Source organism: Gadus chalcogrammus, chromosome 2 (genome assembly GCF_026213295.1).
Source record: "Gadus chalcogrammus isolate NIFS_2021 chromosome 2, NIFS_Gcha_1.0, whole genome shotgun sequence".
NCBI classification, from domain to species: Eukaryota; Metazoa; Chordata; class Actinopteri; order Gadiformes; family Gadidae; genus Gadus; species Gadus chalcogrammus.
The window spans coordinates 5,882,012-5,896,198 of NC_079413.1; the positions used below are offsets into that span (position 1 = coordinate 5,882,012).

At 44.4% G+C, this 14,187-nt stretch overlaps 2 protein-coding genes across 3 annotated transcripts; one reads left to right on the forward strand and one right to left on the reverse strand.

The window, feature by feature from the left end:
- The first annotated feature begins 3,936 nt into the window (after positions 1–3,936).
- Positions 3,937–11,473, forward strand: LOC130371282 (G-protein coupled receptor 183-like). 2 transcript variants are annotated; one of them, XM_056577015.1, is made up of 2 exons: positions 3,937–3,976; positions 9,652–11,473. In XM_056577015.1, exon 2 carries the CDS (start codon positions 9,695–9,697, stop codon positions 10,658–10,660), a length of 966 nt encoding a protein of 321 aa, XP_056432990.1. In that variant the 5' UTR covers positions 3,937–3,976; positions 9,652–9,694; the 3' UTR covers positions 10,661–11,473. The 2 variants fall into 2 exon arrangements, with proteins under 2 accessions (XP_056432990.1, XP_056432981.1); XM_056577006.1 differs by lacking the exon at positions 3,937–3,976 and adding an exon at positions 7,095–7,517.
- On the reverse strand, positions 8,250–13,933 carry LOC130371274 (zinc-binding protein A33). Its single transcript, XM_056576997.1, has 6 exons — positions 13,281–13,933; positions 12,921–13,016; positions 12,389–12,619; positions 12,266–12,288; positions 12,057–12,175; positions 8,250–11,940 (listed from the first exon to the last, which is right to left on the reverse strand). Exons 1-6 carry the CDS (start codon positions 13,689–13,691, stop codon positions 11,372–11,374), a joined length of 1,449 nt encoding a protein of 482 aa, XP_056432972.1. The 5' UTR covers positions 13,692–13,933; the 3' UTR covers positions 8,250–11,371.
- Between the last annotated feature and the right edge of the window lie 254 nt (positions 13,934–14,187).

Consider the following 14,187-nt stretch of genomic DNA (forward strand, 5'->3'; position numbering starts at 1 on the left):
GGGATAGGGTTGTTATCCCGGCTGAGGGGCAAGCAGAGCTGCCCGTCTTCCACTGGGCCCTGTCAGGTGCTGGTCAGGACAGACTCCCCCCCCCCCCGCCCCACCACCACCACCACTCACAGTGACCTCTAAGTCACTTCTTATCAGACTGCCTTCCCCTCCTGTTTCCTGACAGGTGTAAAGTAAAAACGAAAAGTGTCATGTCGGCGTGTATCAGGCTGGACTGTCTGGGCAGCCTTTATCAGATTGGGATCATCCAGTTGATTAAAAGTGTGCAGTCGGAGTGCATACGAATGAAAGAGCTCATTATAGGTCGTGCACGATAGGGATTCTGGAGATCGAACTGTGAAGCGGGTAGGCGTTAGGGGTGGGGGGGGGGTTGGAAAGAAGGTGCGGGTGAGTGCTGCTCTCTCTCCGAAAAGGAATGCTCCCATAAGCCCGCTCCACCGTGTGTATAATCATTTAGCGGAGTGGTGGCAGGTGTTTATCCTGGAAGACCACTTTGGATACAATGGGAGCCCAGAAGCGTGCACGGCAGCTCGTGTCAACACCTGACCGGAGAGAACGGCCCACAGGTCGCCCAGTGGGAAAATACATCTGGTGTTTCAGTTATAAAGGCTCTGCTTTGAGTTAGTTAAAAGGGCATTAATCCATGTTGGGAGCACTTCTCTGCTCTTCAGCTGCGACGGCTGCGAGTACAATGGAGGGTAGGATTTGATCTCTTGTGAAGAGCTGGCAAAGCTAATAGGAAAGGAATGTACTTCTTCATGCATGATGAATCACTGTATAATTAGAGCTGGCATTATGTGTTTTACTTGAATTTAATGAGACCTTTCCCTTTTAATTATTTAGTTGAGATGTGAGGTACAGTTAGTGTGGCTTAGACATCACCTAGGGCTAGTTAGGGTTCTCCGTTTGCCTCAGGGAAAATGAATTTGACCAATTATCTGAAATAGTTCTGTTATAATCGTGCGAGTAGGAGGTGCATAGCCCAGGTTTTTGTGTTACGGCTCCAGGATGTTTGCTTGCTACGTATAGGGGGGGGGGGGGGGGGGGAGTAGGAGAACCATACTAGATGTTGCTGTTAGACTGACTGGGAGAACAATAAAGCATGGCACAACAGCAAACTAAGTACATAAGTGTATTTATTTGGCGAGTGTTCCGCCAAGGGGAATAGGGAACTATAAGCGGAGCCAAGTCAAAGAAAACAAGATAAAGTGAACACTAACTAGTGCACACATACAACCTAGCTAATACATACAGAGGGTGCCCCTGCTTCTAACCTGATGAGATAACAGAGGAAAACTACGTGATGGTAGTGTACACCCAAGGGTATCTTACAGATTCACCTCAACCCCTATGGCATCTCAAAAACAAAGGCTACGGCATGACACAGCCAACACACAGGCAGACAATGGCGTGTTACAATGGAGACAAACAGCAAGTGCAAGTTATCAAGGCCTGATTACACTGATTGGCCAACAGACAGCTCCCAGATTGGACAGGGGGTTGGACGATGGTGGAGGAACAGCCAATGGCGTGAGACCAGAGAACGAACGGGGAGACACAGGAACACAACCACACACGTAGGAGGCACTCAGGCAAATGGGCAGGTTTTCTGCTTTGATTGGCTACTGGTAGGAGGTGGAAGCCATTTGACTGTAATGAGTTATAGTGGTTTGGGAGACTGGATAGACTGGTTTATTTACAAAAGCCACTCAGGCTTAAACTTACAGAATCACTTACTGATCAGACTATACATTTTTTCAACCTATTAGAAATGACCACATGCTCATATATGATACACAAATAATTTTTACTTTATGTTTATATAATATTCTAGCTTTATCTCCTTACTGAAGTAGATGGGATTTGATCAACTTCCTGTGTATAATGACTGCACTCCCTTTAAGGAGCCTAGGCAGGCGGGCAACAGCGTAATGGGCGAGTAGGCTACTAACAGAGTATTTAACACTTTTGTGCAGTAGATAGACAGTGCTAACCGGAAACTCCTTTTTCTTTATATGTAAGGAATCAACAATTGAAGACCTAATGAGCTGTCAATAGGGCCTAACTTTGAGTGAGCATGTTTTGCTCAATTGGGGAGAAGCTCAATTAATCAAAATGTGGCAGAGCCGTACAGACTGCTTCTAGAATACTAAATTTGAGGAAATAGGGTGCCGGTATTCAAATCACTCTAAGGTGGTCCACATTTAACATCTAAATGTTCAAATCAAACATCTCAAGTTGACCCCAGAAATGTAATCACATAAAATGATAATAAATAGGAAACACTGGGGCTACCCTACATAAACAAAGTCCTGAAAATGCATTATAACATTTCCCAAATGCGTATAAATGAGAAACACTTGCTTGTTACTACTGAGGGGAACACCAGATGATATCAAATAATTCATGTGGCATACATACTTTTATACTTCTATATGTAAGGGTTAGGTGTGATCAGCCCCTGAAAAACACAACATTTTGGCTGTTATTCCTGCCTATAAGTACCATAATAGGAATTAAGTGTGATTATGTCATTTGGGAAAGCCTCACCATGAGACCGTTAATGCTAAATTAATCTCTGCTTTGTTTATTTGTTGGTTTGCACCCACCACACTAATGATTGTAATCATTTTATTTGCTCCAATTTTGAATTGGCATAATTGTTGGACAGAAAGCTGGTATTTGCATCCAATTAACCTGTGGTTCATCCCATTGTACTCTACATCACACTCAGGAAGGACGCTAAGCAACAGGACGCTACAAGGTTAAACATCATTGGAACTGGCTGTGGTAGCTGGCTGTGATTGGCTGGGCACCATGTACCTGGGACTGTATGTCTGAGGCTCTTCGTTCAAGAGTATTATTCTATATGACACTTATGTGTGGGTAGTTACTTAATGGGAAAGACTTAACAGGTTGGTGGAGTAAAGCTTGCTAGGAAAAGCCCAGGGTTCGAGTTGGTGCGAGCCAGTGGGAGCTGAGCTCCCATAGAGAGAGGTCTGGCTCCCATGAAAGCAGCAAACTCAAATATCTGTGGGGTCTCTGAAAATACAGCAGCATAGTATTTTAATTACAAGTAAAGCTTTTTTCCCTTACACATAGTAATATTGACGTTAAGTAAGGGATAATGTATAGAACGCCGGTCATTATCGGGAAAATAATCCCAGACAGGGTGAATCGGACACCGACGCGAAGCAGAGGTGTCTTGCTTCGACCTGAAGCATTATCCCGCTTATTACATGGCTACTTGCCAAAACGAAAAAATAACTTCACATTGTGTGTCTTTTTACAAATTTATTTGTTGCCATTCGTAGTGTTGATAAGCAGAGAATAAGTTTGCCAAAGACGTTGACGTATCTTAGCAACCGAATACGCTGGGGTTGATATTTTATTAGACTACTTGCCGAGTGAAACAGTGACGGACAGGGCGGTCTGGCATTCTGGCGAGTGCCGGGGGGGTCGCGGGCTCTCGTGGGCTCTTTGAGCCGGCCGGCCAATCAGAGAGAAAATATCAGTATTTATACCAGAGATATGGGTCTCTATAGCAAAGTCATGGTTACCCGTAACTCGGTCTATATTGTTTTGTAACCAAATTTCCTATTCAGATGTTAAAAAATGTGCATGATTTGAAATTAAAACAAATCTATCTGTATTTTCTTTATTTGATTATTTGTTTGCAAAAGTTTAAAGGAAGCAATGACTCAAATAGGCTAAACCGCGTCTTTGGCGTGTTTGGGGTTGCTGGAATTTGGAATTTGGAAATAATACTCTGTCGCAATCAGTCATGGCGCCATCAGTAATGGCAACATTATATGGAAGTTGATTAATGATGACTCGATCAGTGATGTCAACATCAGTTATGTCGCCATCAGTGATTGTGCCAGAGGAAGAGGTCCTTATGAACTTGGATTCGGATGACAGGGTTGTGGAGAAGAGCAAGCTCCTTTGTACTTAACTGCATAAGACGGTAAGACATGTTTTTATTATGGAGCGGCTGGCTCTGATGATCTAATGATTTTTTATACATTGGGGTTGTGCATGTTTATGTCAATGTTTTGGTGCAGTTGATTTTGGGGCTATCAAAAGTGTGGGTTTTTTCTGTGCGTGAATAGTTGTATCTGCGAGTTGCACACACACTGTTTTTTATCCCAGTCCATCACTGGATATGAAAGACGTGAATCAGAGGAAAAAAAATCCACTTTCCTCGACAGCGGTCATTATATGCTTAGCAACAGTCAATTATCAAAAAATAATTGACCGCCGGAAGTCGGGAAGGCCCATGCAAATGAACTGAGCATTCTACAGCAATTGAGAAGAGCCGTGTAATAATAGCCTTTATTACATGGCCCTTCTCAATGCTGTGGAACAGCACTGATCAACACTACGAAGGGTAATTGTAAAAAGACACACCAAGTGAAGTATTTATTTCCTTTTGGCAAGTAGCCGTGTAACAAGTGGGATACTGTATTGAACGTCGCCGGTCATTATCGAAAATAAGCCCCTTCAGGGCTTCTGTCAGGGCTTATTTTCCTGATAATGACTGGCATTCTATATATTATCCCTTACATATTTACTTGAGCATCAATATATATATATTTCTTTAGAGACCCCCACAGAGATGGAATCATAACTCGAACCCTGGAAAAGCCCTTTCCATCATCATGTCACACGTAGCTTGTTTTCAAGGTCTTCACTTTCCTCAAAAAGGTTTGTCAAATGCTGTCAAAGGCCTGGTAACCAGAACACATACAATAAGAACGTGTTTTTTTATGATCAATCATTGGGAGGCCAGAATGTCATCGGCAAGCATTTATGATGTCGTGAATCATTGTGATGACATGGAATGTCATTGTTTCAGTTTTTAAAACTGCTTCCTTCACGTACAATGGAAAAACAAATACTAATTTTTCTTTATTCTATGATGTTATCTATTGTTACTAATTTCGAGTGTGATAAGTTGCGCTTTGCCAAGCCTGAAGGATACCTTCGCTTACAATTCCTTGTGGGCCTAGTAAATGAAGACAGAAAGCACTAAAGTGTGATGTTATCTCTTGAGATGTTGAACTGCTAATCCTGTAATCTTGCTATCCATCTTCTGTTTAAATAAACAAAGGAAAGATTAAAATGAATACAGTGGGTCACATCCAAAGTTGGCAAAAGCACTGTATTACCTGTAGAGGGAAGCATATTTTTCACTCTACTTCCTGCTGTACTAGCCCCGAGGCAGATCACCATGAATAAGTCTTGCGCTATTATACCAGCAAAAGAATAAATCGCTCCAGGATATGACTTCCTGCAAATGATTCTGCCTACGCTTATGGAGACATAATGCTTTATTTGCTCGGTGGTCAGCTCCGTCCAGCTGAAAGAAAAGAAGAAAAAGGAGGAAAGAATTAAATAAATAAACAAAGTAGATATATGGAGGGTTTCCTAGTCGATTTCCTAGTCTATTCAAACGTAAACAATTATGTCAAACTAATGACGATCAATGTGATTTCACAGGAGGAAATTCACTCGTAATTGTAAAATGTGGTCGTAAATAAGTGTGGCAGTATTCCACAACGTCTTTGGTATTTTGAGATTTATTTTTTTGGCAAATATAATAATTGGATTTATTTGATTTGACAAACCTTTGACTTCTTTTTAATGCGGTCTGTCATTACAAGACTGGAGACATGACTTTCCAATAAATGGCTAATAAATTGCCACAATTGACCAAAACATATAGGACAACCACTTGATTTAATAGTCTAGTTTTTTTAACATCACTCTGCCCTGTTTATAATAAAACATGTCATAATCACAAAACCTTAAGCCACCGACACACAAACACACACACACACAGAGACACACACAAATATACACACCCACCCACCCACCCCCACACACATACACACATACACACACACACACACACACACACAGACACACACACACACACACACACACACACACACACATACACACACACACACACACACACACACACACACACACACACACACACACACACACACACACACACACACACACACACACACACACACACACACACACACACACCCGCACAAAGTTTTAGACTGGCAATCGAGACTTGCCGGACGGCAGTTATCTATAATTGTATTGAGAAATAGATGGGTGGCAATGTCTGCACAACATAGTTATATTGGCTTAAAGTAATCAATTTAATCTGCATATGAAAGCAAACTCAGGCGACGCTGAGAACAGGGAGAGAGCAATAGAGGTGGAGGCTGGTGTGATGGCGTTCGTGACAGGGCCGAGACGATGATAAGGTTCAGTAATATAAAACCGCTTGGAATAGTGTTGTTTTCATGAAGTCGAGCAAATTACTTCACCTGAAGTTCTGTAGCATTACAATGGCCAGTGAACTCAATGCTTCAATGAACAAATTCAAATATATGTATTTGGAAAAGGCGTCACCAACCAAATGTGGTTGGTGACGCCAGTCTGTCAATGGCAGCCAAATGTGTTCAGGATTGTTCTTTAAATCCCACTATACACATTATCTCTTTTCCACCACATTGTTCATTAAAATTGATCCCTGTGTTCCTGCCCAAATGCTGGTCCTAAAACGTAATCAGGCTTCTTTGGATCATCGTGGGCCGGAAGAGATTACTGGAACAGTGTGAACCAACAAGACGGTAAATACAACAGCAAGTCATTAGAAAGTGAGTGGAGAGTGTGTGAGCGTGAACATCGGGCCTCAGGCTATAGGTGATGCATGATCCTGTGCACCTGTGTTGCCAGTCTCGGGCGGGTGGCAGATGAGTGGTGCTGGGGGGGGGAGGGGGTCTACACACTTCTCTTGGTAAGCTTGTGTACAGCCCCAGCTAGTCCTGTTGATGAGCTCTCTGAGGATCCTGAACACCCCCCCCCACACCCCACCCCCAGTCAGGCCTGGAGCCAAGAGTCACAGGGTGCTTTATCAATAACATGGACACGAAATTGCAGAAATACACATTCTTTGTCACGATCAATCTCATTTATGATAAGATAATACTTTATTCAGCCCAGACCGCCAACTGGCAGCAGCACAGCGCGGAATATTAAAAGGCCCTGTTCCGAATAACACAACCACTGTTGCGTTTGACGCCATCACACCACAGCTGGAGCTCCAAAACAACTTGTTTTCATCAATAGATCCACACAGAAGAACTGAGGGAACAAGCGTCTATACATGCAAATGGCTGGAACACATTTCTTATCTCTGAGCGACATACAAAAACATGGAAATACATTGCACGCCAGGGGGCCGGAGGAGGCCTGGAGAAATGAATGAATGAGCGATGACGATGATGACGATGAAGACGATGATGACGATGACGGCGATGATGATGTCTCATAAGAAGTGAGCGACAAGGAATTGATCCTCCCCATGTGGCCCCCAACAGGTCCCTAGTTCATCCTAAATCTTATAAATCCACCCACTGTGCAAGCATTTCTATAGGCGCACGTTCTGGGACCCTCTCTGGTTGACGCCGTACCTGGTAATGTATTCCACTCTGGTATGGCTCATGTATCTAAGCTCAAAATGGGGTTGGATGTATTTTAATGGGATTTGTGATGTCTGTTGAAATGTTGAAATTCGGGGGTGGGTGAAATATAGAATGTTAGAATTATTATATGGGTTCAGCTATGTAATTAACAAAACAACAATTTTAACATTGAGCAGGACAGTGCATTGTGCAGGACGATCTAATTCAGTAAAGAGTAGGGTGTAGTTGGGTCGAGTCATTACATTTTCAATTTTTCAAGCTTCTCAAATTAGGGTGTTCACAATTACTGTATGTCTACAATATTTGCCTTTGCATCTGTAGGAAAGGTGCTGCCTTGTTTATTTGATTGATTTAATTGAATCCCAATACTGAATCTGTATCTAGTACTAGTTTACCTGGTATAGAGAAGTTTATGAGTCCAACAAGGTCTTCAATAGTTCAAATATTATGACATAATTTATGTCACAATGAATACAAATATATATGAATCAAAAATCTATGTACATATTGATGTTTTCATATTGAATGCATTATTTGCCTTATTAAAAGCAAATGTGACACCAAAAAATATGTTTGTATATAAGGGTTAGATGTAAAGTATGTGTTGGTATTGATATATGTATATTTGTATCTTTTTAATGACAAAACAGTGCGCTCAATGTTTTTATAGATGGAAAATAATCAATAAGGTCTAGACCAGTTCAATTTCAGCATTTTATTTCAACACAAAGAAATACAAAAACACAAACATTAGTTTCAAACTGTCAAACAAAACTATACAAACAGCCAGAAATAATAAAGGTACACATTATTATCTTTGCCATTTGTTCTGCATGCTCTCTCAGCAGCTAGGGAACAATATGATTGATCAAATCATCATTAAGTCATCTGCTGGCATTAACATCATCCATTATGTTTCTGCGGATGCCTTGGCACACTCTTGACTCCTTTAGGGGAAACCTGAATGTGTCCTGGGGGTGGGCAATTAGAGCAGAGCAGTTTGGAGGTATGGGAGGAAATAATTTTTCAAATCAGCCAATATCATGGCAGTCGGATTGGATTAGCAAAGACTCTGTCTTAGAGCACACAAAACGATATCATACACAACATCAGAAAGATGCACACAATTGGATTCACACCAAACCGCCGGAGGAAATCCTTGGGCCAAAAAAGGTTAGAATTCACAGACGGAGAGAAGAGAGATGTTGATCCGACTGAAGGGGCTGCTTTAGAAAAAGTGAATTTCTAGCTACTTCAGAGGAGTGTTTGTATCCCACGCATGACCCCGCTGCATGTTGTATTATCAGTCAAGCTATACTCTTATCTTTAAAGTTTTCCAATTCCTTCAGGCTTATCCAAAAAGAATACAAAACAACCAAATATAGATCAGATCTCCACGCATCAACAGTGCAGTGCATTGACCATTTGATTATGTGCGTGAGTGAAACCGTTCTCTTTTGTGGGACCTCCTTATATGCAGCCATACAAGCATGCAGAGCGTTTTCATGTGGGTGCCTTAAGGGATTTTGATGTCCCTGGGTGCCATGTCAGAGCACCCAGGGAAGGGAGTCACACGCGCAATAACAGAATAATAGCCTGCGGTGATGCCTAGACCGTGTTTGTTAGATTGTGTTTTTCTGTCCGTTAATTGTCTAATCGTGTGATGTTGACTTCATCCCAATTTGCCTGAGACCCCAGCTCAGACCTGTTGATAATGTGGGCCTTGAGGGACTGTCACAAGACAGAAAACACATTTTGCTCCCAAGATTTCAACCATGTCTACACCCACACATATGGAAAACAGGCCAACTCATGCCTAATTGGCAAGGTTGATTTTTTTATTGACTATTAATCGTCACACATGGGGCTTTGGCTTTGCATATCATCCATGGTGCATAGTGCATACATCTCTTTCAAGTAATGCAGTTAGTGCATGGCATAAGGTTTTGAAACTGAATGGCCGAGTGAGCAAGCCTGAGTGAATTAATTCCTCTGCGTTACTACATCTGTGTGAGGGCAAGTGGGCCTCTCGGCACGTATGTGAACCAGTGAGTGCATCTGTAAATGGATGGCACCAAATCCAGAGGATGTAAAAAATTGTTTCCTTATCCTCTCCCACCATTAGAGACAGTGGAGTTTGACTTGGCTCCTGCTCCTGTAGAGGCACCATGGCGGACTATGTGTACAACACGACCAACTCCACTACCCCCACCTACCCCCTCAACCACACGGGGGCGCTCAACGCCACGCACGCCCCCTTCAGCCCGTTCGAAGGCTGCGAGCTCATGGCCGAGGGCATCCTGTTCGACCTGATCGTGCAGTGCGTCAACGTGGTCATGGGCATCCCCGCCAACATACTGGTGATCGTCGTCCTCCTGCGCAACCGCAAGGAGCCCTCCACCTCCGACCTGTTCCTGGGCTGCCTGGCCTTCCTGGACATCTACTACGGCGCCATGGTGCCCATCAACATCCTCAACCTGTACCACTGGGAGAGCTACAAGGTGTGGCTGTCCGTCAAGTTCTCCTACGGCGTCAAGGACACCAGCGGGCCCCTGTTCCTGTCCTGCATCTGCTTGGACCGCTTCGTGGCCGTGCTGTTCCCCATCGCCTTCGGCACCCTCCGGGCCCCCCGCTACCGCATCAGCCTCTCCACGCTGGTACTGGGCCTCACCTTGGCCTACGCCTCGGCCAAGACGGTGGGCGACCTGCCCAACTTTGAGAAGGTGTTCACGGGGGAGATCCTGGCCGTGTTCGTGTGGATGATCGTGTGCAACGCCGCCATCCTGCTGGCGCTGAAGAGGTCCCGCGGCGCGGGCAAGGACGCGATGCACCCCATGAAGAAGAAGGCCTTCAAGATGGTGCTGGCCATCCTGGTGCTCACCGTGTGCAACTACCTGCCGCCCGTGGCCCTGTTCCCCTTCGAGGACGCCTACGCGCCCGACGTGTTCCGCTGCTACGTGCAGCCCGTGGGGTTCGCATTCCTCAACATCAGCAGCAGCACCCAGCCACTCATCTTCCTGTCCCGGCTGGAGAGGTCGTCCTTCCTGCCCGAGTGCTGTGTGAAGTGGTGTTTCCCCGTACCGGTGAAGCAGGAGGAAGGGAAGTCCCAAGCAACAGTCAGTACAAGCGTCTGAAGCCTCGCCTGCCTGAATGTGAAGACGAGGTGTAGGTGGTTTGCCTAAAAGATGAGCTACACTCATCTTTGCCCAAACAACACTAGATAGTGTTGTTCAGGATGGAATATGCAGGGTGAATGTGTTTGATTTTGTTTGGCCATTATTATCATTTGTGTTTGTGTCTTTGTATACAGCTCTTTGATTGTAAAGTATATGTGGTCTATATTTAATTCATTTGAATGTAATATTGTATTGTAAATATTTTCAAAGAACTGTCAATTGAGCAATAATAAAAAACAATCATGTTTCATAACCTCTTGGAACCACTGTTGGCCGTACAGTTCTGTATGACTGCAGCGCCATCGTGTGTTCAATAATAAAACTACACAGACTCGATTTGCAATCCTTCATTGTGTAAAAAAAAATCAAAGTGACAGCAGTGATCTCCTTACAATTTAACTATTTCCATGAATTGTTTCCCTAAATGTACATGAGGAGCAGAGGTGATTTGATCAATTGCAAACACATAACAAACAATTGTGTTAAAAAAAGATCCCTACATAGCCTACATGTCCTTGTTAAAGTGCAAATATCATGGTTCAACGACACTGACGTCCCTACTTCACTTGTTATACCATGATGGCAAAAACTATAGTCCCCACAAAAAGCAAATTTCTGTCAAGTTGACAGAATTACAACTTATCCACACATCCCGTGGTGGATTTGCTGTCATATAACTTGCGCAGATCCTTCTTTATTCAAAGCCGTTAGCATCACACTCTCTGGTAAGATTCTCAGTGGATGCTGGCTGTGGGTGTAAAAATACGGAAGCACCATCTCGGTGAACGTGCTCTCGAACGTGTAGAGCAGCCTGTCGTCACCGGAACAGTCAAAGAAACACAGCGTCCCTTTGTTATAGTCCAGCTGTACTTTGATTCGGCTTATGGGCGCCTCTGTGGCCAGCGACAGGGTCGTCGGTGGCGAGGTCATGGCCCTGAACTCCCCGCCTCGATAACACAAGGTCCAGAAGCCGTTCTCCGGCCTCGCAGAGATTACGACATTCCTCGGAGCAGACACGGAGGTCACACCCAGGAGCCAATCCCGATTGCTTCCTGTTTCGACGATCCAGTGGTGACTTCCTGAGCCGAGGGCGTTCGTGCCAACGACTTCAGCGCTCATTTGGAAACGCTCCGGGTTGTCAGGGCAACCGTAAGACAAGCCAGAATAATAAAGGGAAGTGAGGTCATCGGACAGGATGAGGTAGGGGTGTGCTGTATTTGGGTCCAGGGTCACTGGAGCTGACAGACAATGAAAAACATGACTAAATTAAAGAGCCATGGGCAGAAATAGATTTCATTGCTGTTATGAGCCACACATTAAACATTGGTGGTGTTCAATAATTATGAGGACTCACTGTACTCAATATGGTGGTTCATGTTCTCCCAGATCGAGTACTTGAGATTGCTTAGATGTTTGGACACGTCAATCAGGGTTCCAGACATGGTAACTGGACCGAGTGGTAGACTGCTGCATCTGCAAAAATCAATTAAAAAAAAACACATAAATTCAAATATATTCTTTTCTCAGTAAGAAATTAGGAAAATGTCATAGATATAGGCCTACCTTTCCAGAGTGCCTTTAAAGTTCTGGTAAAACAAACAAACACATCTTGTCAGCTTGGGAAGACAAGTAAGAAATGCAGGCCTAATACACACATGTAGTCAGTGTCGTAAGAATAATTCAGACCTGCAAAAGGGCCATGTCCTCTGCATTCAGCTCAGACTCCAGGAAGTTGAAACTCTCCTCGAGGGAGAGCATTTCTTCGGAGATCTCGCTGACTTTATCCCTCATCCCCGATATCTTCTGGTCTTCCTCCCTCTTCAGAGCAGCCAGCCTTTCAGATTCCTCCCGGTGAAGGACATGGTGGAGCCGCTCAAACTGGGCCTTGATCCCCCGCCGTGTGCCTATAGCCTGGTTCTGGAATAGATACATGCATCAACTGATACCTAGTGCATTACTCTGCGCTAACTCATGTTAATGTCGTTGTTGTTGTTGTTGTTGTTTTAAACTAGGTTGTGCAGCCCTTGGAATCTGTTGCAGTTACTGCAATTTTGATTATTTGCTTCGATTTTTCTCAGTCTCCCTTTTTGTCTGCTTTTGAATAAAAATGTCTGCTGAACGACCCAATGTGAATGTGAACAAATGCACTTGTGAAGGGACCAGATATGTTTGGATCTCAATCTTTGTGTGAAAGTGCAAGGTGTTGCTGAAAGGTTACCTTAATGTAATCAATGGTGTCGTTTGAGTTGCTGTGGATTATTTTGAGGCTGTCCATTTTTTCCTGTAGACTCGTCAGGGTGGTGCTGAGTTCCCCCTGCCCGCCAGAGAGATTAAGCGATTACAAACATGTGATGGTGTTACGAAAATAACAATCCCCAAATGGTCTGGAGAGATTTATCAGTGGAATGTCTGAACATAAATCTCTGCTGCACAACACCAGATGAGCACATGTCTCCGGCGTGTTAAACCAGAAGAACGACATTCTTCCAACCAGGGCAGGGTACAACTATTGGCTTTACACAACGAATAATACACGATCAAAACAAGGGACAAACATGCTCGGTCTCGCCGGTCTCACCCTGCAGTCGACGACTGCCTCCTCCAACGTGGAGCAATCGTGGTTCTTGTGCGTTTTGGACATGTGGCAAACCAGGCAAATGGGCTGTTTATCCACCAGGCAGAAGAGTTTTAGCTTCTCCCCATGGAGGTCACAGTTCAGCTCCTTCTCCTTCTCCTTCTCCTTCTCCGAGCTCGAGCTCTCTCGCCGGGCCACCTGCACGGTCTCACAGAGGTTTCTCAGGGCCAGGTTGGTGGTTGGGGACGCTTTCGAGGCTCTCTTCCTGCACATGGGGCACTCTCGTGACCCAGAGGTCTCCCAGCAGCGCTTCACACACTCCCTGCAGAAGCTGTGACTGCAGGACAGCAGAACGGGGTCTATGAAGATGTCACAGCATACAGGACACTCTAGGTCATCCACCGGCAAAGACATGATCCTCCTCGGTGGGCGAACCGACCAGAAAAGACAATTACGAACTCCACAGGGTCACATGTCCAAAAATAGAAGCTTTCTGTGTGTCCAGAGGGCGAAAGCGGTTGAAAACCTTCCATTTCCTGAATGCCACCATTTTATTTTTTTTAGATAACAAAAACCCCCCTCGCTCAAGTTTCCTAGTGTTTACAGCAGAAGCTCCAACGCTACTGAGCAGTTGAATACCACTTCTCTCTGCAACAGCCCTGGGAAACAGGAAGTAAAAGCCTGATTGGCCAATGTTTGGATAGCTGAAAACGGGTTGAAAGGTTGCTGAAGGTTTGGTGTGAATCATCCCGGCCATGAATGTGGAATGCATTCACTGTTGTGTGATGGTATTGTGGTGGGCATTCCCGGGCCCACGTCAAGCGTTATCTAACGTTAACCTTTGTGCCTGGGGTATACCGAGCACGAGGGAGCAGAGATCCCCTTATGCATTGTTCTCCTTGATGAGAAT